This window comes from Rissa tridactyla, chromosome 5 (assembly GCF_028500815.1).
Source record: "Rissa tridactyla isolate bRisTri1 chromosome 5, bRisTri1.patW.cur.20221130, whole genome shotgun sequence".
Lineage (NCBI taxonomy): Eukaryota > Metazoa > Chordata > Aves > Charadriiformes > Laridae > Rissa > Rissa tridactyla.
The window spans coordinates 834,120-860,891 of NC_071470.1; the positions used below are offsets into that span (position 1 = coordinate 834,120).

Here is a 26,772-nt window from a genome sequence, read left to right on the forward strand (position 1 = left end):
CATTATATTCTTGTGTAATTGCTCAGTTGGTAGAAAGTACGAGATTGAACACCTTTTTTTCTCACAAGAAAGGAGTATACTAAACAATGTTAGTTTGTCAAATCTCCCTCAGTTTATTTTATTTTTAGAGAGTTACCTGTAAAATGTATTTGCGTGGGAATAGCTTGACTTAAAAACACTTAGAAGAAAGGAAAGGAAATGGTTGTGGGAATGAGTATGAGATTGAGAATGAACGAGCATGGAGTTAAATCAGATTCAGAAAGCAAGATGAGAACCAAAAAAAAAAACCAACCAAAACCCCAACCCCCCAGAAATCCTAAACCCAAATTATTAATAGCAGCAGGGAGGGTTACGGTGAAGGCTGGAAAAAATGTGATCTACACGTAATCTAACTTTACGTGGGGAAGTGAAACAGAGTCTGTAGCTCATAGCTTAGGAACTGGTTTTTTAAGAAGTGAATGACTCTCAGACTTCTCTCATGTTCGTCTGTGAACATGTGCAGCCAGCGCAGACGTTCCTTCCTTTGGTTCCGGAGTCAGTAGCAAGGCTGCCCTGGCCTCCGTCAGTGCCCACTGAGGTCCCACAAAGCACGGCCTTGGCACGGGGCTCCTGACCAGCTCCGTGTTGTCTTGAGAAGGCGGAACAAGCATGTCGGCCTCTCGGTTGTGTTTCACGGCTTCCCCTCTGCAGCAGACTGGGTTTTTTTCAAGGGTTTGCTTGAAAATCTCTTAGACAATGGCAATTCCTGTCCAATGCCCACATCAGGAACAAATTCCGGGAGGGATGGGGCAGCGATCCGTACGCTGCAGCATCAGAAGCCTGCTGATATGAGCCAGCGCTTGCGTTTGGGCAGATTAGTTTGATTCAAGGTCTTCTTTAAAATGCAAGATAATAATTCTTTTCCAACGTGGGTTTATTGTTTTAGTTAATTAAACAATGTTTTGTTTCCTTTAATCCAGTGTAACCTAAACTGCAAATTCCAAATTCAGGTATTGATGATGCATTTAGTTGGTATGTTTTAATATCAGTTCTTGAACCGATGGATGTTTTTGCAGGAGGAAAGAGACTTCTCAAAGGAACAACATTACATTCTGTGGGGCTCTTTTTGCATAGAAGTTTACCTTTTAAAATAGTCTGGAGTATTTGTAAACAGAGTAGCACTATGTCACACTCAGCACGACAGTGGGATGTTTTCCTCCTCCACGTGGGCATTGCCAAAAGCTTGAGTATTCTCCAAATCGCTGCCCTTGGAACGGGATTTCTGTTGTGGCACGGATCAGCAAACAGCTTCAAAAATACTCTTTAAACAGATCAGTCATTTCCTTCTGCCGTTTGTAATGTTCAGGCAGTTGCGTAAAATAAGCAGTTACTGTATTTCACCTGTGTGCAGAGGCTGTTTAATAGGATGGTGATTTATCTATAGAGATTAGAATTTAAAGCTCGTTAAAACCCTCATTAAAAAAATCTATTGTTTTTCTATTGTAACAACTAAAAAATTTACTCATAGAAGGCTATTAGCTTTTACAAACACTCTGAGAGGCCAGATTAAGCGTTACTTTATACTGCAGTCAAAAATATGGAATATGCTATCTCTTTGCTGCAGAAACTGATTTCTTTGTAGCAATTTTTTTATTTAGTGCGAAAACATGCCAGCATGTTTAGCAAGTTCGGCTAAAGTTAGTTTCTGCATCTGACCTTTCTCTCACAATGTTTCAATTACAGCAGAATATGCCAAAAAAAAAAATCCATTTCTATTGAAAATATTGGTCAGCTTGGGTTATTCAAGAAAAGCAATAGTAAATGGTAAGCTTTTTTTTCCCTAAATTTGCTGGACCGGCTGGGTCAGTGTTATCAGATTTGCTGCGAAGCTGTGATCAGCTGTACCACAGAGATTTGAAGAATGTTACACTCATGAAGAAATTGAATTTTTTTATAGGTAAAAGGTACACCAAAAGAGAAGAAAAAATTAGAAAACGTTTCTGAAATTGTTGTTGTCTCATGCAGCAACAAATAAGTTGAAGTTTTCTCATTAGTGATAACCTAACTCTAGTGATCATTCTGTACTGTTTATAAAATGCGTTCAGTACTCTGAATATTATCTAAGAGAGGATGTGCTTTTATTAAAGGAACTTCAAAGGCAAATTACTTTAGAAGTAAGTTAGCGTAAGAAAATATGATTGTTAATCGCCATTGAGCAGATATCTCAAAGTGAGAAACAATTTTCTGCTTGAAACACCTGACACTGGAATCCTACAAAACCACTTCTTGTCTTGAGCTGATGCAGTGGCCAATATAAAACAGCGTAATTCTTTCCATAGTGAAAATCTGAAGACATTACTCTAAACTTGAGGAAAAATGTGAATATCTGAAAAGCCTATTAACAATAAGCCGATCATGTCTTTATTATTCATCCTTGCAATATTGCAAACTGCAGGTAGTCAAAAAATGAATCAGTCCCCAAACAGTAAATGGATTTCTCTCTGTTTTTTTTTTTTAATTAAATTTTAAAAATTAGCAAAATTACTAATAATCTGATTCTTTGCCATGGCCATAGGGTTTGGTTTTGGGGATTTGTTGTTTGCAGCTTTATTTATTTTAAGGAGAAGAGAAAGGCTTTTATATAAAAAGAACATATAATTTCCTATGACCGTGTGGCACGTGTTTAAGAAATCCTAAAAGCTATTGTATAATAGTTTTTTTCAGGAATGACTCACAATCATTCTTTATATTGTTCCTCAGAAGGGTCTTACAGAGACCTTAGTTGGTTCAAAACCCAAGCAATAGCCACGCTGGCAAAAATCCTGCTCAGTCTCTTCAAACCCTTTTCATGCTCTCGGATGTAAAATAATTTCCGAAAGAGGCGGTCATTAAAGACATGCAGCGGTGTTAACAGAACGCCAGGTGTGATTTGTAAACTTGCCGAAAATGCAGAGTCAAGCACGGAGGCAGGTTGCTCTGCAGGCTCAGCCCTGTGTGCTGGCAGCGCATCTGGAGCGGAGGGAGAGGACGCGGGGCAGCAGCTCCCCGTCGGCGCGTGTCTCGCTGCCGTTGGGCCTGGCACGGACGCTGCTGTTACGGGAGGCCAGGTTCGGATCGCCAGGTCCGGATCGCCAGGTTGGACTCGAGGCAGGTGAAAGTAAAACATTCAGGAAAGCCTGGGTTCGAATACTTCTGCCTGCATTACCCGAGCCATTCTTAGCAGTCAGGAAATACTAATGTCAACTTGCTGGTTGCTTCTCTTTTATAGTAATAAGAGATGCCAGCATCTACCTCGTTGTTCCTATGACAAATTAACTGAAATTGCACCGGTCCTTTCACCAACCTGATAATGGATGTTTTGGAAATATTAGGTGTTAAAAGCAATTCTGAATAATTTTTGAGGGTAGTTTCAACATATATCAGAGTGGCAAAGCTCAGAACTTCCCCTGGAGTATTACCTGACACAGTCAATGGAGCAGAAGTCTATGAACCCTTCTCCTGATAACTCGTTTAAAATTCTGCGTCCTGAATGGCAGTGCCTACTGCAGTCTCTTAATCCCTGAACGATGGATGCGAGACAGTGTCTGTGCTAAAGCAGCTCTTAGTCTTCTCATACCTATGTATATTATTAAACACCTGTAATCTTCCGTAATTTGACGTCATAAATCACAACTTTCCAGCATGCAAATGCATCCTTGCGGAGTTCTCATTCACCCGGTGCTCAAGCACTCGTACACTGGGTCAGTAGGAAACTGCGATGTTTTTAAAACTCGTGTTTTGACTTCGTTTTTTCTGCAGTTTTGTGACTTTAACAATATAACCATAGTGCAGCAATAACAGCTTTTATACCTGTCTATAAAAGTCTCAGTAATGAAATACTTGGGAACTTGGCATTTTCTAAATAACATCATTAACAGCTTTAATTTGGAATTGATGGCATGATACTACAGGATTGTCCATGATATTCTAGAAACTAAAAGCACAAAGTCTGATATAAATATTTTAAAAATGAAATAACCTTGAGTCATTCAGATGTCGCAGACTAAATCAAGTGCTGCCCTTTTTTTGATGTGCTGGGCTAATTATTTCTACTAATGTAAATGTCAGTGCAATGAACACTTATTTGCTGTGGCATAACAAATAAATGACACACAAAATCTGAGCGCATGAAGAAATTCATCGTGTCCTCAACTCTCTATTATGTTGCCTGAAATCAAGACTTTAGAAAACAATTCAGGTTTGCATTTTTAAAAATGTGTTTAAAATACTTAAAAATAAAAATAAAATGAAAAGGTAGTAATTGTATCTGAATGTATTCTCATTTTTTTTTTCTTATTTTTGGGAGATTCTGAGCTTTAGAGCCTTATACACCCTCTCTTGATAGCAAGTAGTAGTTCTCTGCATTTTACTGAGCAACCTTTGCTTCATCTTCGGTGTCTTTTGACGTAAGGGGGTCGCCCAGCTCTGCAGCAGCCATGGGGTTGCAGCGCGCAGGGTGAGGTCCCCAAGGGTCCCTCCGTCTCTCGGCTGATGCTATCAGGCTGTGCAATGCCTGCTTTTGCTGTCTTTAGCAAAGACCGTGGCGGATCCAAATTAGCAGGTGGGATACTTTGATTGGGTGGTGCTGGGAGCTGCACGGGCACTTGAGGACTGTGTTGTACCTGTGTGCTCTGGATCACGCTTACCCCAGAGCTCAGTTGTGTTTGGTGGTTCAGATGTAAGCCCTTTCTTGTTTCTTAGTCCGGCACTGAGGAGATACAGGAAAGGAGAGTCACACCGGCAATGTTCAGCGCGGAAGCTTAGAGATGAGATGTTTGGATTTTATACCTTTTCTATAGATCAGGCTACCTTATATCAAGCGTGTCCTTTGAGGAAATAATATTTTGCTTTTCATCCCTATTTCCCTCAGCCAGTCGCTGCACCAGGATGGATGTTCCCTGTGTGTAGAAGTGAGAGAGCACTTCACTTCAAATTTTGGTGCTGTAGTGCTAATATTTCACTTTGACAGTCTCGTGATAAAATTTAGCATCAACTGGAAAAGGGGAAATATTTCAAAATGAGTAGTTTTGATGACTGTTCCACCTCTTGGGGAAGAAGCTTCGTGATAATGTCTGTCTTGCTACGCTTGTAACCAGACCAGACCAGAACTTTTGGAAATGGACACCTTGTGATATTGCAGTGGATTTGTAATACGCATATATCTAGTGATACCACCTCTTTAAAAGGTGATCTGTAACTTTATTCTGGTAAAGAAGTGAATTTAGTTACTCAGTGGGCTCTGATTTTTTTTTTTTTTTTTCATATTGTCTTGTTTGGTCAGAGTAGTTGATGACAGCTCAGAGTCTTGAGCGTTATCTGTGTTAGGAGGACAGAAAAAAAATAGTAAATTATCTGTGTTACAGAACACAGCTTACAAATGCTGTACAGAATCTTTTATATCAAGAACAAAGGGGGATCAAACAGTGGTTGCTTTTATGCTTCTCTTGGAACATCCCTGAAGGTGTCTAATCTCAGTCCTTCTTTACCACTTTTCTTTCCCATGTGCATCTTTTCCTGAGCAGGAACAAGTGCTTATGTTCTAGGTGAGATTATTTCCTAAAACTCATTAGACAATTGGAAATGGTTATGCTGATCAGCATATGGTGGTTTTTTAATGCAGCATTTGATTGTATACTGGTGTTTAGTAAAATAATCCTACAGCTAGTGAGCAAATCCTCAGGCTCAAAGTGAATCTGTAATTATCTCTTCTTTTTTCAGAAAGTTGCATTTCCATTGATGTATCATCTTCCTTTGCCTGAGTCCCCTCTAATTGTCTGCCTCCGCAGAGTGAAATTAAAAATAAATGAGTTATTCAATGAAGGCACTTGTTTCTAAGTTCGAGCTTTCAAATGTCACAGCAGAGAAGCTCTTTTCCCCCTCTGAGGGATCTAATAGTCTGTGAGTGAGTTTTTTGATAATTGTGCTATTTTTTGGGCTTATCATATTCTCTGTAATTGAACCAGATGTTGAGTCTCCTCTAGAGAAGCAGGATCTTCTGAGCCTGTGTAGTGCTGTATCAGTCTTGCATCCCAAGAGGTTTGAGGTTAATGGGAAAATGAAATAGTAAGGCAGATGCTGTGTGTAATGTTGCTGTAGGTGGGTAATCCCTTTTGGACCAAAACACGAGAAATGTGCAGCTCGCAGCTGCATACTATGTGTAACAAATGGTTGGATGATAAATTGTTGTAGGATTTTTGTGACAGCCAGTCAAAAATCCAGCTCTTTGTGTACAGAGTGATATTTGCTATTACAATAGCGCTGCAATGATAAAAGTAGTTGCCGAGTTCCGGAGGCCGAGGGCCGTGGAGGCAGCCTGGCTACTGGTGGGTGGCTTACAGAGGTGCTGTGGAGGGGAGAACCCCATGTACGTCTCGGCTAATCAGCTGTGCTGCTTTCCCAGTCCTTTACATTGGTGTATCACGAGAGAATACGTATAAGCATTGCTTCTGTGTTAGGGTGAGGTATGGGGTGGGCCGGGGGTGCCTGGGCCTTCTCCTTTCTCATACCTTGGCTTCCACTGGAAGGAAGCCCTACTGCATGTGTTGGAAGGAACCATGCCGTTTTCCGGTCATGCTTCCCGTTTCTTGGCCCCTGATGTATACAAAGAGTATTGCTGCCCTTGCAGTTACAGACACGTGTAGAAGTAAGCCTTCACAGCAGTCTTGCGGTGTTGCTGCTATCGAAATACACGAGAACCCAGAACATGGAAGTAACAAACGTGTTCTCCAGAATACTTTGTCTCCCATGATCTATGGCTCAGGAATTTTCTTAGCCACAGATTAATAATCCTTGATGAATTTTTCTTTTATAGGCTGGAACCCAAGCTTATTTGATTATTTGTTTAAATGTCTAAACTCAGTTTTCTGCTGAAGTCATAAGGTATGAATTTAGGCATGAATTTAACTGGTTTTAGTCTGGCTGCTCATATGTTACTCCTAAAATGAAGAAATACTTTTGTTGCCTTCTTTAGCATTTCTACTTGTGCTGTGTGGTTAATTTAATTTCAGTTTAGCCCGTCAGCTTCTGGTTAAAAATGTGTTCAGCAAAAATTCAGAATCGGGATCCATCAGCGCATTCTATCTTGTGACGTCACTTCACATTCACCTACTCAGAACTCGTCCTGCTGAGACTGACCGTAGAGGCGGGGATGCGGTTTGTGGGCTATCTGGTCCGTGCTTACAAGTAGCGGCACTATCTTGGTAATTATTATCTACCCATTACACCAGGTAGTCATAGCCTGTGTGTAACAAAACCAGAGCTTGTTCTAGTTTGATGCAAAAAAGTGTAAATTATCAATGTATCCAAAAAGTTGGAGAACAGAGAAAGAAAAGTAGAGAGTGTGTAGGGAGAAGACAATTAGAATAAGACTACTACATCATTTTTCCTTTTTTTTTTTTTTCCCCTTTTCCTTCCTTTGCTTACTTGCCGGCTAGGGATGCTTTAGAAATGGGGACTCTTCCAGTCACTGTCATCTGGAAGGAGGAGGCATGTGAGCACACTTAGACGGAGTTTCACGATGGAGCCTTTTAGCAGTTTTAAAGCATTCCAGAAACTCTGGTTAAGGTCTTTCAAAATGCAATTTGTTTAGCCTTAGGCGGAAGTAAAATGGAGGAACCAGCTTTGTCAAGTGCTTTTGTATCTTCTTAAGCAATATAGCAACATCAAAAAAGAAAAAGAAATTCCTTCAGCTGCTGACACAGGCGATGTTTAGTAGAGGGACTGAAGGCAGTTCTGATTTCTTCAGAGCAATAGAATTTTCGCTGCAAAACTCTTGCTCTTTCCAGAGCATTGGGCTGTGAAACGCTCCATCCCTTCCTAAGCCCGGTTGCGTGCTCTGGAGTTTCCAGAGCCCAGTCCCGCTGAGGCCGCAGCGTACGCTCCCCACTGGGGCTGTGCTGCCCCAGAACCACTCTTGGGAAGCCACTTGTGAGGGCATTGCATTTCATTCCCCCCTGCACTGAAAGGACGCTGGAGCTGGAAAATCACCATGGTATTGATTTCTCTTAGCAGTATGTATTTTGATCGGAGAGAGTTAAGGAACTTGTTAAAAACCCCTCAACCAATCCATCCAAACCCCTCAGTCATTAACCAGGGACTTCTGATGGCACCAAGACTACGGGTTTGGATTTGTTCACTTCCTATTTCCTCTTGGGGCAATGTAACCCTCCCAAAATACGAACAAGACTTCAGTTAGCTTTTTGTGTATCGCATGATATTTGGATTTGTATTTATCCTTTTGCTAGATTAATTTTAGTGAAGGTATTTGTTTAACTATATTACGCTTGCATAGAGGGCCCCCTGCTACATTAGACTTGTAACGTTATCAGGTAAAGTAACTACAAGTAATTAATATTTTTTAAGAGTATTGACATCTAAATGCAAATAGGCAACGGGAAAGCAGCTGTAGACTCTAATACGCAGCTTGCTTTCAGTGTGCTGCAAACTTGCCATCTAAATCACTATTTTTAGGGAAAGAAGCCAGCACAGGAATAAAGGGTCAGAAACCCAAAGTTTATCCAGGTTTTGATGGTTTTGATAGTCCACTGTTTCTGGGACCGAGTGGTTCACAGCAGCTGTGCCCACATGGACGAGGGATAGGAGTTTAATTGAAGCCAACCTGTCTGGGCCTGGCTTTTAAAGAGTTGGTTAGTGCTTCACAGGGGATGGTTTTAGGAAGTTGGGCCCTAGGATCATGGTTAACGTTGTTCCAGCCTGTGTTCAAATTATGCTTCTGACGTTAAGAAGCAAGTTATTTAATATCACTATTAGAACATTAGCATTATTTGAACTCAAGAATTATTGAAATTAACAAGTTCATTTCAAGGATATGAAAGCTTAGGTATTTTGATAACATGAAATAGTTTTATCAGGATATCTTAAGATCTTCACTTCTTCCAGGTGTGAACCTCTGGCTTGTATTTATTAAAATATGACAACAGAGTATTTTCTCGGAATATGTCTGCAAAAGCTGTAATAGAGGAAGAAACACAGGCTGGATTGCATTTTGGTGATAGGTAACAGAAGTTACCTTTAATATTAAGACTAACAAAAGTAGGTCTTGCTAGCAGAATGTGATGGATTTTTCTCAGTAACTCAGGGATTTATTGGAGAGCGCTGAGCTCCCAACACCTTGCCCCGAATATCCAGCGGTCGCAGCAGTATCAGCCAACCCAAAGCAGAGATTTTCCGCGTGGATCTTTGTCAGCCAGGATTTCTCGCATCCTTTGCTCAAAGGTAACCAGCCATGCCTGGCATTCCTCATGCATTGCTTATAACTCGGAAAGCCTTTGAACCCCGGTTTTAAGGATGGCTTAGCTGCCAGATCCACATCACGTAGCTTGGCAAACGTTTCTCTGTCCGAAAAAGAGAAACCCTAACTGAAAATGGTGGTTCAGCTTCACTTGGAGCCACTGAGTATCATCCAGTTTTGTGCTGCCGGCAGCGTAAAATCAGTGAGAGAAGATGGACGAGTCCAGTGTTGGCTGGGTTTAGACATGAAGTTCAGAGCGTCACTCTTACATGTGCAGAAGAGAGTACACCTTGCAGTATTTTCTAGCAGACGTCTGACCAAATGTTGCTTCCCCGGAACTGCTTTTCAGGTGTGCTTTCACGTCCCCTTTGATAACAGCGTTGGAAACACGCATTGTACATAAGCCCTTCATTCTGCTCAGCGTCCTGGTTCAAACCTACAACTAACAGAACTAGAGCGTTCTTCTTACTCCTGAGCAGCAGTGAATCCCTTCCTCGCTTTCCTCAGCACAGATACAGGAGATCATCTGCTTTGCTTATCAAAATTTTCTCCACTTCTTTTACCACATTCCTTTGTAAATTAAGCATTTAGAAAAAGGCTAACTTTATTTGAAACCTACTACAGCTTTGTATCACTTCTGATGGATCTAAATTTTGTGTATTTCTGATGTACTTCTAATGGTACTTTTCTGTTTTATTTTTTATAAAATGCCATAATGTTTCAGAAAGAATGAGGAAAAAAGAAAAGCTCTAGGAAGATAAATTTGCTTAGAAGCCAAAAGCGGTTCTTAGCTGTACCAAGAATTTGGAGTCTGGAAAGGGGAAGTCAACTTAGGAACTGCCTGTTGCATGGGGGGTTTATTGGGGTTTTTGGGGTGGGGTGGGTTTGTTTCTTTTTCCCCCTTACCATGAAGAGAGATCTACAGGATTTGAAAGCGCTTTGAGGGTCTCTTTGCCCTGTGCTTCTGATGCAGTGAGCCTGGCCTTGTGAGAATAGCAACAACTCGTCATTAGCTGTTAAAAAAAACCCAGAACCAAACTTCAAAATTAAAGGGGGACATTGGAATGTGCTGAGTAACTCTGACTCCAGTTTTGCACAAGTGATAGTTTAAGGAAGAAATCAAGTACTTCGTGAGTTGAAGGATGAGGCATTTTGGGAACCTGTTCAGTTTTAGTGGTCCATTTAACTTCCATGAGCTTGTGGCCAAGCAGTCGTAGCAGGACACTGCTGGGAAGAGGAATGTGAAGCACGAGTTGTTTGACAAACTTCCATTAATTGTTTGTCATGTACTAAATTCATGGTTTTCTTCCACTGTTTAGAAAAATAGCTTCATTTAGCACAGGGAAGTTTCAATATTTGCATTGGGTAAACGGAATGTTTTATTTGCTTGTGCCAGAAGTGTTTTTCTGTAATCGTGCAAACCATACGTGTATGTATATCTTTATTTGTTCGTTTGTCTCCTGTTTTCACAGACACTTCCATTGGGGCTGGGAGACGGACAGCTCTTTACCTGGACTGATGGCTTGAAAAGGAAGGACTGGCACGATTATGAAAGCATTCAAAAAGATGCCATGCGTTCAGGTATACAGAAGTTCAGAGCAAATTTAAGTGGTTTATTCGTTCTTTCTCCATATGGTTATTTTTGCTATCAAGTCACCTTAAAAGCATTCCTAGTGGCCTTTTTTGATTGCAGCATGTCACAAGGACATAATGTTTTGAACTGAGGGGTCAGACCAAGCACAAATACCTTATCTCTGAAAACAGACACGTGAAAACGAAAATGTGAAAAGGAAATAGGCAAAAACATTATTAACAAAATATTTTTCAGGTTGAAATCAGTTGTTATACTGTGACCAAATGTAAGCAAAAGTGTTGATTTCCAAAGGGACGTATGTTACAGCTGAAGCCCAGTCGTCCTTAAATCAGTGGGTAAACCTGAGTCCAGTACCTGTAACCGTCAAGAACATCCAAGGTTGTTAGAAACAAACTTTGACCCTTTTGCCATTGTCAAACTCCAATCCCTTAGTCTTGCTAAAGCTACTTCATTCTGACAGCCTAAAATTATTTGAAGATGGGAGCAAATTGTATTTGCAGATATACTGAAGGACACTATTACAGTGAGTAATGTAATTTTAATGTACCTTCACGTGCTGTATGCCATATGAGCAAAGGTTTGCGTTCCTCTTTCTGCCATAAGAGCATGTTCAGATTTGAATCTTTCTTTTTTTTTAATGTAATTTACAACTATTCAACATAAGATGAATTAAATTAAAAGGAGGGCGAACAGCAGTTGAATTGCACCTTAATCAGTGTCTGAAACTTACTTTACAAAGGCCAATCTACTATTATAAAATAAATTATTCTGTCTTGATCCCACTGTCAGAAGGCAGCCAACACCTCCCCCAAACACCTCTATAACTGAATCCAGTTGACAGATTCTAAGACTTGGTAAGTACTTAGTTTTCCAGGGGCCTGAACCAGTAAAATATTTCAAGTGTAGGGTAATTTTATAAGCTGTTTTCCCTTTCTTTTTTGAAGCTTTTAGATCACTAACGAAAAAAATTATCCTTCCCTCCCACGTGTGCTTAGGAGGAAAGAAGGTGGGGAGGGGGATAAAGTTACTGTGGGCATTTTAGGAGTTGTCAGATCTTAATCTTAACACGTTAATTGTGTTCCACATTGCTCAGTGTGAAGTGACAAATATCTCAGAGAGAACGCACAAAGCAGAAGTGGCGCGTATGTAGAAACATGCAGATATGTAGGGAATATCACGTTGTCTGGTTAGAATGGACTTTCTTGAGGGACGCGCTGGCAGTGTACTTTTGATTCCTAAGTATGCAATGTGGGCCCATCTGTCTGGGGACATAAACAGTAATACATGATTATCTGATGGATAGCTATAGCATTACGACGGGATGCACGCCATTGCATGGAGTCAGCTAAGAAATGAGCAAAACAAGTTACGTATCTTTTTAATTCCCAGTCCTACTCCTGAGATTAGAACGGCAGTAGAATGCCCTAGTATGTGAATATTTTTTCCAGTAAACTTCTATTCCCGGTAATAATAATAACAATAAAAATATTCTGACTTATTTATGTTTTTATTGGCTTCCTTGTGATGGTGTTTGCTGAGTTTGACTATTTAAGAATTTTTTTTAATGATTTCTATCTGTCATTATTATTCATTAGATTAAAATAACTTTAATGATTTTTTTTCTCTGAAAATCACAATATAGTGATACAAATGCAAAGCTAGATTATCTCAGCGCACTCTTTTGGGACATACTACATCATTTCTGTCAGTAATAACCAAACAAAACATAGCTGAAATCAACTTTTAGTTAAAAATCAATCTGAAGGCATGAAAGCAACACCAATGCAAGGGCTTCTCGGGACATGGGGGAAAAGGCAGTTAATGCTCGTCACACAGAAAGGAACAAGGAGTGAAGTCTCTTTTGAATTCAGTTTAGCTGTTTATCTGTAAAGCACTTAGAATGTGAATTTCATAGATCTAATTATGGAGAGGTGCTAGTTTCTCCATGGCTAATTCTTCTGTTTCAAGGCCAAATATTTTGATCCCTTTTAATTCCACTAAATTAAAACTGATGTTCCTGAATTTGAGTGGCCTCCCCTCACTGGAAATCATTCAGTTCTTTTAAAACTAAAGAGCAAAGCCATTTGTAAGACATGCAGAAAAATAGTACCATTTCTACTTATCTCAAGTGTTCTTGCTCATCTTTTTTGGCTCTGAAATTACAAATGATCTTGCACATAATTGCTGAAATGAGCTCGTGTTAGTTTTGGTTTTGTGGGGCTTTGTTGGACCACCTGAGGTTCAAATGTACGTTTACGGTGTTCCGACCATGAGTTCACATTCTGCTGGCGTGCTGATGGGACTCGGGAAGGGCTGCAGTGAATAATGGAGCGCCAAGGCTTTACATTTGTAAGCTCCTGATGTAGCCAAAATGTAATTAATATTGAAAGACTCTCGCAGAGCCAGAGGCTTCAATCGCTGGTACTGCTTTTTCAACTTCTCACTTCCATGGAATTGCTCATGGTATAGATAATTCCAGCTGAGGGAACTGACCTTGGAAGGATTTGCTGAAGTCCTTTTGAGTGGAAAACACCCTTGTGGGCTTCCTACCTGAGAAAACAAAAGGCTGGTATAGATGCTGCTGCTTACTGCCATCAGGGAGGGTCTGAACCTGTCTGGGGTCCACTTGTGCCACATATACTTATTTAACGTTCTTTGAGAGCTTAGAGTCCCACTCTGTAGGATATCGGTTTTACAGCAGAAGACACATTAACCAGTAGCTACAGATGTAATCTAAAGACCTGTGATATGTATTCATGGTAGGTATTTCTTGGGATGAGGTGCTTCCCTTTGGAAAATACATATCTTGTGTGTTACGAATAGGAGAAGCACATCTGAAGCTGTTTCAGATAGCAAAGTCCAGGCCAGCCTCTTCAAACGTGTGCAAGATTACATCGATACTTCAACATCAGATCATCTCGGTTTAGTTTTAGTGCCCTTCTGGTTTGTTGCTCTGTTCTCAACGCAAAAGCAATGTACTCTTACTGGAGAGATATGTGTGTGCGTGTGTGTGTATATTCTACTCCGCTGCTAATGAGGTTACAGAAAGAAGTGAGCTTCTCAAGGAGGTACCAACGTAAGATATCACAGGTGGTATGGCCTGTAATTAAGGCAGTACTCTGGGAGTCTATAAATTTAAGTATAATTTCCAGTTTTCTCACAGGTACTTAATTTTCTCTGTGACTTGCTTTGTTGGAAAGAGATAACGCTTTCTGGCTCCGTTACGACTGTTGTAGGATATTGTTTCCTGCTGGTGGAGAACACGCAAAGCAGTCTTTGGAGTCATACTTCCTCAACAGCTCATTTGTCCAACAGCCATATTTTTTCTGTACCCTAGTAAAAATCTGTAAATTGGCATGTGATGCGGGACTACACTGCTATCAGTTTTGCTTATCACAGCAAGGTGCAGTGGGCTACACGCAGGTTTCTCTGAGATACTGCTGTGACCTTGCTGATGGGGTTACATGGACACACAAGCCAGCAGTCAGCTCCTATACGCCTGTGCCCAGCTCTGTCTTCTGTAACGAATGCCTACCATACAGCTGCCACCGAAAGGAAATTATCATCCGGTCTGTTTGGGTTTTTCTCTCTAACTTCAAACCATGTGTCGTTTTGATTTAGAAAAGAAAAAAAAGACAAAGCACCCAACTCTAGAGTGAACAACTTGCACTTTCTGCAGTTAACTGGAGACACAGATGGGTTAAAGATTCCCCACTGACGGATCATCAGATGCAGTTCCCATGTGTGTCATTCCTTCAGCTCCAGAAATGATGATGCAATACTGGCACAAATGGTTCCAATTTAATAAATCATTTCTTAGTAGTCAAATGGAAGGTCAATGAAGCAGATAATTCCGGCCATCCCAGATAGGTCACTTTCTTGCGAAGATGAACTGACTTGGGGAACCTTTAGGTTATTTGTGATGCATTTTCTGCGAGTTCTGTGAGTAAAAAGACTGAAGAAAAGACTGAAGACTAGATAGATATGAAAATAAATTAATTTCTATTATATTGGTAGAAGTATTATTTAGTCAGTGGAATGCCCAGCCTTTCTTAAGGAAATTACATAGGGATCTTTGCTGAAAAAAAAAGGTTACATTGAAAGCGTCATGATGTTTAGTGTTAGTGTTTTCCAATTAAGACATCCCAATTTTTATTTCAAAATGGTGCTTTATCTTGGAACTTGATTAATTTCAAATCCCCCACCCCTTTTTTTTTTTTACTTTTTCTAGAAAATAGGAGATCAGTTATTCATGTATTCTGTTGCTTCCCTCACCTGTCCAGAGCTTTTGAAACTCCTGGGCAGCCAGGTGAGACACAGGAATGATATTGGTGCAGGTGATTGGGAGACGAGTCTGTTATGCTTGAGAAGTTTCCCTGTACTTGGTTGTATTGCTGAAACTTAGTTGTATTGCTGAAGGTTGTTCTATAAAAAAACCCCACACCAAAACATGCCAACAGAAACAACAAAACCCGCAACCACACTCATATAGCCAGATTTGTCATCCTATACCTGTTGTCAATGTAGGTATTCTGTAATTAAAATTTCTGATTCTGTCTGGAATCTTAGTTCTCTGACCACTGGGATAGAATGGTTTTTGCAGGTTAATTGCATATTTTTGTGTGCTATGTTTAGTCTTGCTTTTTTATTAGGAGTTAGGAAAAGCACCGGAACTACTTCTCTAATACCAATTGATTTGCTGTTCTACTTGCAGCTTATTTCTCTTTCACAAGTTGTTAATGCAGTTTCAATCTTTTCAGTCTCTCTGAGTGGAAATAAAATTTACAAACCAGTTCTATGAATTTCCGTTGGTGAATTTTGGTACATGAATGCAGGAGGGCAGTAGAGGGAATGTGCTGTTGGGTTGACGAAGTTGGTAGAAGAGGGGAGACAGCCAATTATTGACAGTTATCCAAGCCCTGATTTACTCAAAAGCAGAAAGGAGCATTTAATGACTAATATTGAATATACTGCTCCTCAGTGCAGCATAGACAGAGTGAAATGAAAATTATTTCATTCAGTCATCCCAAGCACTTGTGTTTTTCTCTGAATATTATTCTGCCATTACCTCAAAACCAGCGACTGAAATACAGAAAAAGGAATGCAAGAGTTTACCTTAAAAAAAAACCAACGAAAAAAGACCCGAAAAACCCTTCTTGACTAAACAGTTCTGATAGATACTTCAGGAAGAAAAAAATAGAAGTTTAATTGTTTCCAGTTTCTGAAGTAACCCATTAAGTCACTGAGATATTACAACAGGGGGCGGGAACAGAACAAGCTGATCAGAGAAGCTGACTGTATTGGAGCTGACATCTCATGCCATCTTTTTGTCAAGAAATCAGCATTTAAACCAAGAGTTGTTTCTATTAATTTAGTTTTCTCTGGGGATACAACTGATGACTCGCCTTGATGAAGAATATGCTGAATTTGCAGAGAACTGAAAATCTGAGAACAAATCCAAATGCAAATCTTACATGTGTCATTGTTTTTGTTTGGGCCAGTAGGGCACAGTGCCTGATGTCTGTGAGAAGAGCCTTCAGGCGACACAGGTCCGAGGCGTGGGTGCCTGCTGTGTCAGGCAACTGGCTGGCAACAGAACCACAGAATCACAGACTTGCCCAGGTTGGAGGGGCCTTTCGGAGCATCGAGTCCACCCATCAACCCAACAATGACAAAAATCATCACTAACCCATATCTGTAAGCACTATGTCTACCCGGCTTTGAAATCCCTCCAGGGATGGCGACTCCACCGCTGCCCTGGGCAGCCTCTTCCAATGCTAGACAACCCTTTCAGTGTCAGCTTTTTTCCTGATATCCATCCTAAACCTCCCCTGGTGCAATGTGGGGCCGCTTCCTCTTGGCCTGTCTCCCGGGTGGGTGTGGGTGTGGGTCCGGCCGCAGCAGTGCCAATGGGTGGATCGGCAGTGTGAGCCTCCGGCAGCGCTGGGGGAGGACGGGTCCTGGCTGCTGGAGCCCCTGGTATCGCCGTTTATCAGCTGCTGACTTGGCAAGTTTCTTCTTTTCATCAGCCATTTCCCTCCTTTCCTTCGGTTGTCCGGGGAGGGCTCTGAGGACACATCTGTCAAGATGTTCATTTCGGGAGCATGGCAACCATTGCAGCACCAGTGGCCACTGATTTTCCAGGCTTTCTGTGCAGGACTAAGAGTCTGAGATCCCTGAACGCTCCCGTGAGGGATGAGATGCACAGGAGAGAGCCAGGAAGGCCTGAGGCGGTAATTCAAAAGCAGCCACGAGAAGAAATTCTGTTGGTTCCACCTCTGTCTTTCTGTCCTGGGCAGTGAGAGTCCTAGAGGATCAGTCAATGTCGTCGCTGCTCCACTTCTGGAAGTTATTGCATCTGTTTCCCTCGAGAAATTCTCAGCGGTGTGCGCTCGTCACACCGTAATGCAATAGCAATAATGCTGAATTACAGCCCTTCTCAGACAAGAGGAAGGATTCGAATGTGCAATTCCTGGGCTTTTAAAGAAGTACAGATCGAGTGTTTATATTTAAATATGGTGCTATTTCTGATCATGAAAAGCTATTTCTGACTACAAACGATAGCTTTCCCAGTGTAAAATGCTGCAAAGGGGAACTGGAGGAATAGAAAAATGGAAACTTTCCAGGGGAGCAGAACTCATGGAAAACGAAAAATAACATTTAATTTCTGATTTTTTTTTAACCGATTCTGTTAATGAAATTAATAGCTTGCGAAGTGATGTAGAAAGATTGCATCATACTGTGAGTTCCATAGTGGTATTTTGTTTTCAATTGCTGTTTCATGTTATTTTGGAAAGGAAACATTTCAAAGGACTGTGCTTTAAAGGCTGCCTTTTTTTCTTTTTTTTTTCCTTTAAATTGGTTTGGAGATATTTTTGACTGCTTGCGTGTGTATGCTGAAATCCTTATGTTCTATGAGGAGCATTGAAAATACAGTGTAATTGAAAGCAAATTTCTGAGCGAACGGCAACAGGTAAGGAGCTGTGTTTATAGCACTAAATATAAATTTATAAAAACCTTTGTCTTCAGAAGAAATTGGTTAAGGAATTGCTAAAGTGACTTCTAAGATGTGGCTGTCAGTACTTTGGTGTTTGACAGGTGAGCCGTTTTGCTGCTGCCTGCTGATAGCAGGTTGGGGGAAAGGCCGTTTAGAACGCGCTGTGTCACCCAGTGGTGGCCCCAGCAGTTAGTGCGCCATTTGCACGGCCTTTCTTCCTCTCTTTGTGTATTTAAATACCACGTGGAGGCCTTATGTGGAATGAAGGTTTTAATTCTTTCCTGTATTCTGCGTTGTCTTTCTGCTTCTTCAAAACGTTGTCTTGACCGTGAGAGGGGATTTTAAAGATCTTGACCTTTACATGCCTCAGTGCAGGCGTTTCAGAAGGGTTAGCTCTATAAACAGACAGTATGTTCTATAGTTCTACAGACAAACTTTCTTACAGATTAGTTCCATAAAGAAACTAAACAGAGACATTGAAGAAGTGAACTGTGTGTTTGCGATGAATATGGAAATAGAATGAAACTATATTCCTGGGGTGGAATGTTAAAAGGAGGCAAAAGAGCTGTGCTTTTGTACAGCAATGAGAAGGAGGGAACACCTGAGGTTTGACTTCTATGTGGCCTAAAGAAATTGCGCGTTGGTGATTTGTTTTATTTTTTCCCCGTCGCTTCTGTTTGAGGATTTTTTGAGAATAAAGTGCAGTAGGATAATTCCCGCGAACTTCTGTGGTTAATCCTTATCGTGTTGACCAGTGCCCATTCCTACGTTCAGGAGAACTTGCCGCAGCCGAGCCCCGTGCCAGCGTGCCTCCAGAAGACATGAGGCGGCATCATTCGCGTTGCAACAGTCAATGTCATTCCCCATTGCCTGGGAACAAACTAGCTCAGTGATACTCGTACAGATAAATGTAATCAAAGTTGTACAGGGAGAGAAGCGTATACTAAAATATTGATTTACTTATCCCACATTTCAGATGGGATTACACACTGGGAAGTCTGTCAGCATTATATATTAAACAAATTCACTAAATTTAATTTAATCCTCTGAACTTGCAATTCCTTTGGAAAGAATTTGAGAACTTGCCATGTAATTGGAACCGTTGTGGTAGCCAAGGTCGCAGTAAACAGTCATAACCTAATTGTTCGTAGCATTAATTGTGAAGATCCTTCATGCCATTTACAATGTATTGTTTTGTAAAAGGGAAAAACGCTCATCAGTTTATCTCAACACAAGTCTGACGATTAAAAAATTTGAAAATGTAATGTTAACCATTGCTTGTCAAGGAGATGGCATATAAAGGATATAGACTATGAAAGAGACGGTTACGATCTGCTGCAGATCCATGAAGCGTTCAGTTATTACAAGACATTTGCTCTGTAAATCTGCAGCACTGTAGACTCTGACCTGAGTCAGCCACGCTCGCTCGAGCTCAGTAGTCTGGGTGTCCTCTTGGAAACACCGAGGCCAGTCTGGAGCCAGGTGCCAAGCGCAAATAAGGGCATTACACTCTCTAACGTTGATTTGGAAAGAGAGCTTTTTCAGCGATGCCTTCTCCTGCTGTCTAGAAAATGTGGTTTGTTTTGGCTTTTTTTCACAAGTGCTTGAGTTTTTCCCTGGACGACTACAAACTTGTTTCCTCAGCTTGTGAAATGGGATCTCCCGGTATGACTGAGTGTCGATTTGGTTCGTACAGCCAGTCACAGCCTGACCTGACACTGCTGCGGCAGCGGGCAGGCCGTGTGAGCCTCCGGCGGTACAGCATCCCTGGCGGAAAACTGCACGTGGTGGAACTCCCTCTGGCCACTTCAGTCTATATGTAAAAAGGAGTTTGTGTGGCTGTAAGTCAGAGTCCGGCTTCCTTTCTAAAGCACGACGACTGTGGTCTGAGCACTTTCATCAAAGATTTGAGGCACTTCTGGTGGCTGAAGGTAACGAGATTCTTCCCCTCTTCTTCCCTGCCTCCCCCTGGCCTTTGAAAACTCATCAGTGATACCACTTGGATGTAATTGAAACGCTAATATTTAAGGGCTGCCAGAGAGGCCGAGGAAGGGGGAACAGAGTTCCTAATACATCCTTTTGATTCCTATTAGTCAGAGCACTGAAAATGATCCTCAGCGTGCCCTTCCTACTGCACACTGGCATGTTGATTTTTACCATGACAGGCAGAAAGAAAATTGTATTTCCAGTAACTTGGCAAGAAATGTCTATGTCTATGCTGTAAACCAATGATACATATTCTAGCTTGAAACTAATGTCTGTTACAAAAATTATTAAAGTTGCCAGTCTTGCATCTTTCTCTGTATTTTCCTCCGTGGAGGGAAACGCGGTGTCAAATCCTTAACAGACCAACCTCTCCTCTCTGGTACCTTCTCCCCTTGTGTTTCAGTGTTGATTTCAGTGCTCACAGAGCTTTAAAAAGAGGGAAACCAAGAAGCCAAAGCAAAAATGAAATTTAAAGAAAACACCAAAAAGCAGATGCCATCTGCCAATTAGCTTGTGACGGTCCCAGATATATTGTTAGCCCTTCTGGTCAGTGGATTCCCACCAGCACTAGTGATGAGGGGCTGATGTCGGTGGTTGGATTTAGTGTGTAATACTACTTGGGGGTTTAATGGAGTTGCCTGGCAGCAAGTGACAAAGAAGGGAACCCTGACTTTAGAAGTTATGGGTTTGGTTTTTTGGGCAGGGGGTGTGTGTGAGAGCAGGCCTCTGCTCAAATCTGTCCCTAAATTTGTCACGTGCAGTCTGGGAAGGCAGTTTGGTTTGGGGCACTGTTAGCACTCTCTTGTCTCTCTCCTTTTGCTTAAACTTTTTCAGGACTATCCAAGTGAAATTTCATAGGAGTTCATCTGTAGACACTAGTTTTCTTGGTTTTTAAAGGGAAAAATATGTTGCAGTAATTCTGGAAAAGGCATTTGATCTGGCTTGTCTTGTAAACCACGTGGCTGGTTGGCAGGGAGAGTCTGAAATGCCCCCAGAGCTGAGGGACGTTCGGGCTGGACCGGTCTGTGGGGAAGGAGGAGCAGAGCTCTGTAGACCATCTGAATCCAGTTGGTTGTCTCTGGTGAGAGCTGTGAAAATGGTCGGTTTGTCAGTTCCGGGCAATTACTGCTTAGTGGCACAAAGAAACAGTTTTTTCTTTTGTATTTCAGTTTCCGGGTGTTGCTGCTTTTGCTGTGAAAGCCCCAGTTCAAAGAAGGGGGAAATGAATCCTGACTAAACTGGGGCAAGACAGCTGGCACGAGTACTTGACAGCCGTTATCCCGTAGCAAGGCTGGACTTCTCTATTCAGAAGCCATGACAAAAGGGAATCTTCCCTTACGACTGTTGTGTCATCTTTTAAGTTTAAAACATGGAATAAGCTGCTGTCAGCCAGCTTTAGAGACCATTTCTTTTAAGGATTTAAGGAAGACATCCCTTCAACCTAAATCCAGGTCAAAAGACCCATAAGAGGAACTTCAATTTTAAAGGTTGACCAAGAGTCCTTTTTGGCCTAATCTACATAATACTCGAGGGAATTTGCCATCGGCGTAGTGTACCAGTGCCACGTATTACCTGTACACTAGTCAGCAGCCTTGATGTTACAGGCTTCATCTCCTGGAATAACCGCGGTGGTAACCCCATCATGGCATTCCAAAGAAAGCAGAAAGCTTTTTACACTCTAAATTCACCAGCTGCTTTCCTTAACATTGCAATTGATAGGGTTCTACAAAGAGGGTATATAATGTGCTGTGATATGATACTATCTATCTGCTTCTATTTGACCTGATGTTGTAAACTTTGTTTTTTCATGTATGGAAAATACAGTTTAGCAGAGGACATGGTTAAATTCAGCAGTACAGTTTGGGAGTATTTTTTAGCCTTTGGCCTTCAAAAGGCAAGATGTTTGGATTTAACAATCATTCCTAAAAAAACCAATAAATTGTGCCTACTTTTGAGGGTATGAGTTAAGTTCGCAAGTCCCAAAGTCCAGTATAGTTATCACAATGCAGTTTATAACTTAAATATGTGTAAGGTGACTTCCCTTTCTTCTCCTTCCTCTTCTCATTAAACAAGCTGACAGAGGAAAATTATTGGACTGGTGAAACGATTTGTCTGACACCCGGTCAATATATGTCAAAAGACAGAGATACACGATTGTTTTGCTATAATTTGCCTTATAGACACTAGCTCATCAAGGGATGTTCTGTAATTGCTGCTCCTCAAGGAACACGGCTGCCTTTTGGCTGTTGCCCCAGCCCCGTGCTGGCAGTGGAGTGGTGTCCGGGACCATCTGTCCTCCTCCCGACAAAAAAAAGTAAAATAGAAACCACATTTCTAGGACTGGCACTTTGTTCTGCCAGCCTGTGTGGAAGTTCTGCTGTCTGCAAGCTGGAAACAAACTCGTTTTAGGCAATCTTAACTCAAAGGCTTGGAGGTGATGTCGAAATGTGAATAGTAAGACTTGCCAGGAAAGTCAATGGGAAAACAAACTAACTTTAATGCTCAGATTAAAATAAAAGAATTTAAAAAAATCAAGATATATTTTAAATTGCATTCTCAGTATTCTTAAAACATGGAGATAGTCTTGCTTTTGGTATTTGTCAGTTAAACTTACTCTTAAAAGAGGTTTATATTTTTATATTTTTAAATGCCAGCTGAAGTAATTTCAGGTTACCGTGACTATTTCTTCTGTTTCACGTGCTGATTAATTGGGTAGCCTCTACGTGTCGATGTGCACGAGGCTGCTGACACTCTGGTTGCTCCTTGCATGGCTCCGCGAGCCCATGGAGCCCGACCCTGCCGCCCGCGCTGGTGCGTAAGTGGGCAGGGAAGGGTGCCAGAGGACAGGCCGCAGACACGGGGTGCTGACGCCCGTGTCCTCCCAGGCCGGCCCCCCTGCTCCGGGGAGGAGAGGCTCTTCTGGGTATCGAATACTTCCCATCGTTCTCCAGCGACTGGTCAGTTGAGATGTTAGTTTATTTGTTTTTTCCAAGCTGTTTTGTTCCCGGCTTTTACTAAAGCAGTTGTACTGGGAAGAAATCCAAACTTCACATGCTTCGGGAAGAAGAGTGAAAGCTGTGAGCTGTTAAAGTTCTAGAGGGCTGACATTTTAATTAGCTGCTATTAATCAGTAACTTAAGCAAGTTACTAACATACTGCCACTTCAGTATGGTATTTAGATGACTTTTTTCCCCCAGTCTATGCAACCATCAACTTTTTTTAAAGTTTGTAATAAACTGTGATACAGACCATGTTTTCATCTGGTTTTTTTCTGAGAAATCTGAAGTTTTACATAGAAGTTATGAGACCCTGAGCATTTCTTGGCAATGTCGTGTACTCAAGTAATGTTTTTTCATTTTTTATGTATTTTATTTAGTGGATAATAATTACACATCTCAAAAATGCTCGTAAGCATACGGATAAAAGGGCAGATTCTGGGCTACAGCTGTAGCCCGCTGGGGCAGCGTCATTCAGACCTGCCGTCTGAGGGAAGCTTCATCTCACGGCTGTAAGAACTGCGGTCAGGGGCTCAATCCCCGTTTTGAGAAGGTCTTTTGATGGTGATCCTCGAGGGCAGCTGTCTCTCTGCACGCCGGGGTGAGGAACAGTGGGTGTTTTCACGTATTTCTCGGTCAACTGATGCAAACGAAGGGGAAAACAGAGAAGGGAAGGAATCGGTGGGAAGGTTTCTCATTGCTTAGTATGAAACCTGAAAGTACTGTGTAGGGATGTTTTTTTATTCACTTATTTATTTTTAGCAAAGACTCATAAAGGCATATTGAAGGATAGATTCTTTCAATAAGCTTAAGTGTATTTCATGCATTTTCACAGACCATCTGGATGATGAATCTATTGTAAAGGAAGTGAGCTCATTACTAGTGATTTCTGTCAGCAACAAGTCTGATTTTAGCAAAAGTGTCATGGATTTTGGCAAATGTATTCTGAAAATATAACTAAAATGCAAAAATCAGGACTCAGTAGTGAGTAATGAATATCAAAAATTGAACGCATTTTGAAATGCCAAAGGTAACCTTATGCAGAAAGTCTTCCTGTATGTGGAACGTCTATTCTTAATCCAGTCCAAGGCCTCTGTCGTTGTTTCTCTGCATTGTAACAACACACAGTGAGGCTTTTAACTATTTTAAAGAATTTGGAAGGTTTGTTATTTCAGAAAGTACAGGAAAAATTAAATTAAACATGCAGGACCACTTTCTCTAAAGCCTATGAAATGAATGCAGAGATGATTAATGGCAAAAAATAGACAAGCTAGGTGTGGTTTTTTTCCTCTGGAAAATATAAGGAGAGATGATTTCTTTCTGCTTTTCTAGTTTCAAATATACTTGACAAATTAAAAGTTAGAATTTCTGGTAATACTTCTAAACCAAAGCCTACAATTTAAGTGAATCTCTGCTTTATGTCCTGTGGTTTTGGAGGGCTGGGGAGGTGTGTCCGCTTGCTCCCTTAGCATGGGGGCTAAAGATCCCCTCCCTCTCCTTAACGACTGCATTTACTGGGGGCTTTTTGGCATACTGACAAAAGTAGGATTGAGAATTACTGTGTGCTGCGTAAATACATCGTGAATCTGCATAATGGCATTTAGCATTTTTTAATTTTTCTCCGGGGGAGTTGCCCCATATCCACGTGAAATGAAAGCTGTGTGCGCGTAGGGCTGTGGGGCAAGACGTGAAACCCTTCTGTCTGTGCTAAAATAAGAAAGTATTGCTTTGGTTCTCAAACAGGATTTTCAACTTGGATGTCTACTCTTTGATAATGTTAGTTAAGTTTTGTCATTTATATAAGGTTTTGAAAAACAGAGACTCTAATTTTAAAAGTATGGTTTTTAAAATATATTTTTGATTTGCTGCTTTTAACCCAGCCATCAACAAAATGAAAGAAATTCAGCAAATATTTTTGGCTGAACCCAAACATTGGTTTTCAGCATATTAACTTTATCAAAAATGTTCCCAATATGCGGGTTCCTACTGAATTATGTGGGCCTTGGGATAAATACTTTGTTGTGTTCTGTAGGTGATGAGTTATCCTTTTGATTAGAAAGCACTTTAAACTAATTAGTTGAAAATCTGTTCAGTTCATGGCTGGAGGTGATGTTTTGAGTCTCCACATCTGCCTCTGCTGGATTCCTCAGCATATATTGACTAGAAGTTTCAGTCAGCTTTAGTACAGGGAATTCACTCCCATTGGTGTTGGGTTTGGCGAATAGTTGGCATGAATTCGACTGCAGTCACTGGTAAAGAGGTGGCTCAGTGGCACGGGAGGAAAGGGGCTGTGTAGGGCTGTGCTCAGGGCAGGCCAAGCATTAGTCGGTTGTAAGGCTCTTCCCAATGAAGAATGTGCTTTACACCCCAAAATGAGTGACGAGAGGCAATACTGAGGATCGCAGCATCAGTGGTACCTTACAAGCGGAGGACAGGCAGTCGCTGGGCAGTGCGGCAGCGTCAGTGTCTGCAGCAGTATTTGTGGTGTGTTCTGATTTAAAGGAGGCAGAAGGACTTTGTTAAGCCAGTCCCGAGAGTGTGCCATAACGTGAGTTTCCGTGGTTTCTCTGCCAGAACTGCACCTCACTGTTCCTGAACACGCCAGTACAGCTCCCTGGGCTTACATGGCTTGTCTTGAGGGTACTTCTAGGATCGACGAGTTTGTGGGTGTGAGGGTGTCTGGTTCTTCATTAAACCAGGTAATTATTTGCATATTCAGCTTCAGTTTCATATTAAACTAATTATCATCTGAGAAATATGGCACTGTATTTTATACCTTATAGTCCCCAGCGGAAAAAGCAATAAAATCCATATGTACTACCTGAGGAAGTTACCGTCTTGGTCCGAGCGTGCAGACGCCGCTTGCTTATGAACGCTCTGGCGGCCTTACGGAAGGAAGGCGGATGGCCCTGCGCTCAGTCACCGTGCGGGCAGTCAGCCGGCGTAGTTCTTGTGCTTGGGTCCGCCTCAAACTTCAACTGGGAACATTTATTATCTCCCCATGTAAGAATGGATTATTTTTTTTAATTTTTTTTTTCCCCCAGTAGGGGTCTTACACAGGAGATCTAAATTTTCTGGGAGCTGTGACAGCTCCTGTATTCTTTCCCCGTAGGATTCGCAGTGCTTCTGGTGCAGGAGTGCCTACGCTGCTGCACGCCGACTCCTACAGAGCTCCAGCCATCGGCACAGGGTGTTTCATCTTTGGGCAGCAGCCACACAGCCAGCTTCTAGAGATAGTTTAGCTTGAATTCATGAAAAAAAAAAGGCCAACTGTACCTGGACGAACTGTAATTTTGCGTTAACTTTGAGCAGCTGTTTAGTCCCTGGATGTACCGTGTTAGTAACACTTTGGTTTGAGCTTTTCCAGGAGATCAGCTTGGACATGTGCATTAATTATAGAAGAGCCACTGGTACTAGAGACTATTAGAATGCTATTCTTGATGCAGTTTGTGTGATTTCATTTATTTAAGCACTGAAACAAACATCTTACCACTATGAGTAGATGCTTTTTCAGGTAATCTTGTTGCATAGTAGATCTGGCTTATCCTAGCAGGTCGCTCAGTTACTAAACCAAACCGTGAAGCCTTTTTTATGGTTGAGCTCTGTTTCTGACACGCTGGCTCATTCCGTGTTTGGCTCTGATTAGTGGTCTACAGCCAGTCTGTTCTGACGTTAAATGAAAAAGGCGTTCCGGTGGCGGTGGCATTTGGTGATAAGTGGTTAGACTAAACAGAAGATGTACTGTGCATCCCCTGGCTACAGGGTTATGATGAGATTCGGCTCAGCCCGCGGAGTGCTGCTGAGGATACTGCTGCTCTGCTGTAGTGACAGAGCGGCTCATATCCAACAGCACGTGTTCCTGCTTATCTTGCCCTGTACGCTGCGGCATGCTAAATACACTGGACATACCAAAGAGCATGCTCTTTTTTTT

The 26,772-nt window shown here is 41.5% G+C and overlaps 1 protein-coding gene across 2 annotated transcripts in view; it reads left to right on the top strand.

Moving 5' to 3' along the window:
* The window catches only part of GALNTL6 (polypeptide N-acetylgalactosaminyltransferase like 6), a 451,077-nt gene that overhangs the window by 156,602 nt on the left and 267,703 nt on the right, over window positions 1-26,772 (top strand). Inside the window, exons 4-5 of one of the 2 annotated variants that reach the window (XM_054204218.1) lie at window positions 7,334-7,348; window positions 10,771-10,849. In XM_054204218.1, coding sequence (XP_054060193.1) covers window positions 7,334-7,348; window positions 10,771-10,849 — 94 coding nt within the window. Of the gene's footprint in view, window positions 1-7,333; window positions 7,349-10,740; window positions 10,850-26,772 lie in introns of both variants that reach the window. The other variant, XM_054204217.1, reaches the window with a different exon arrangement.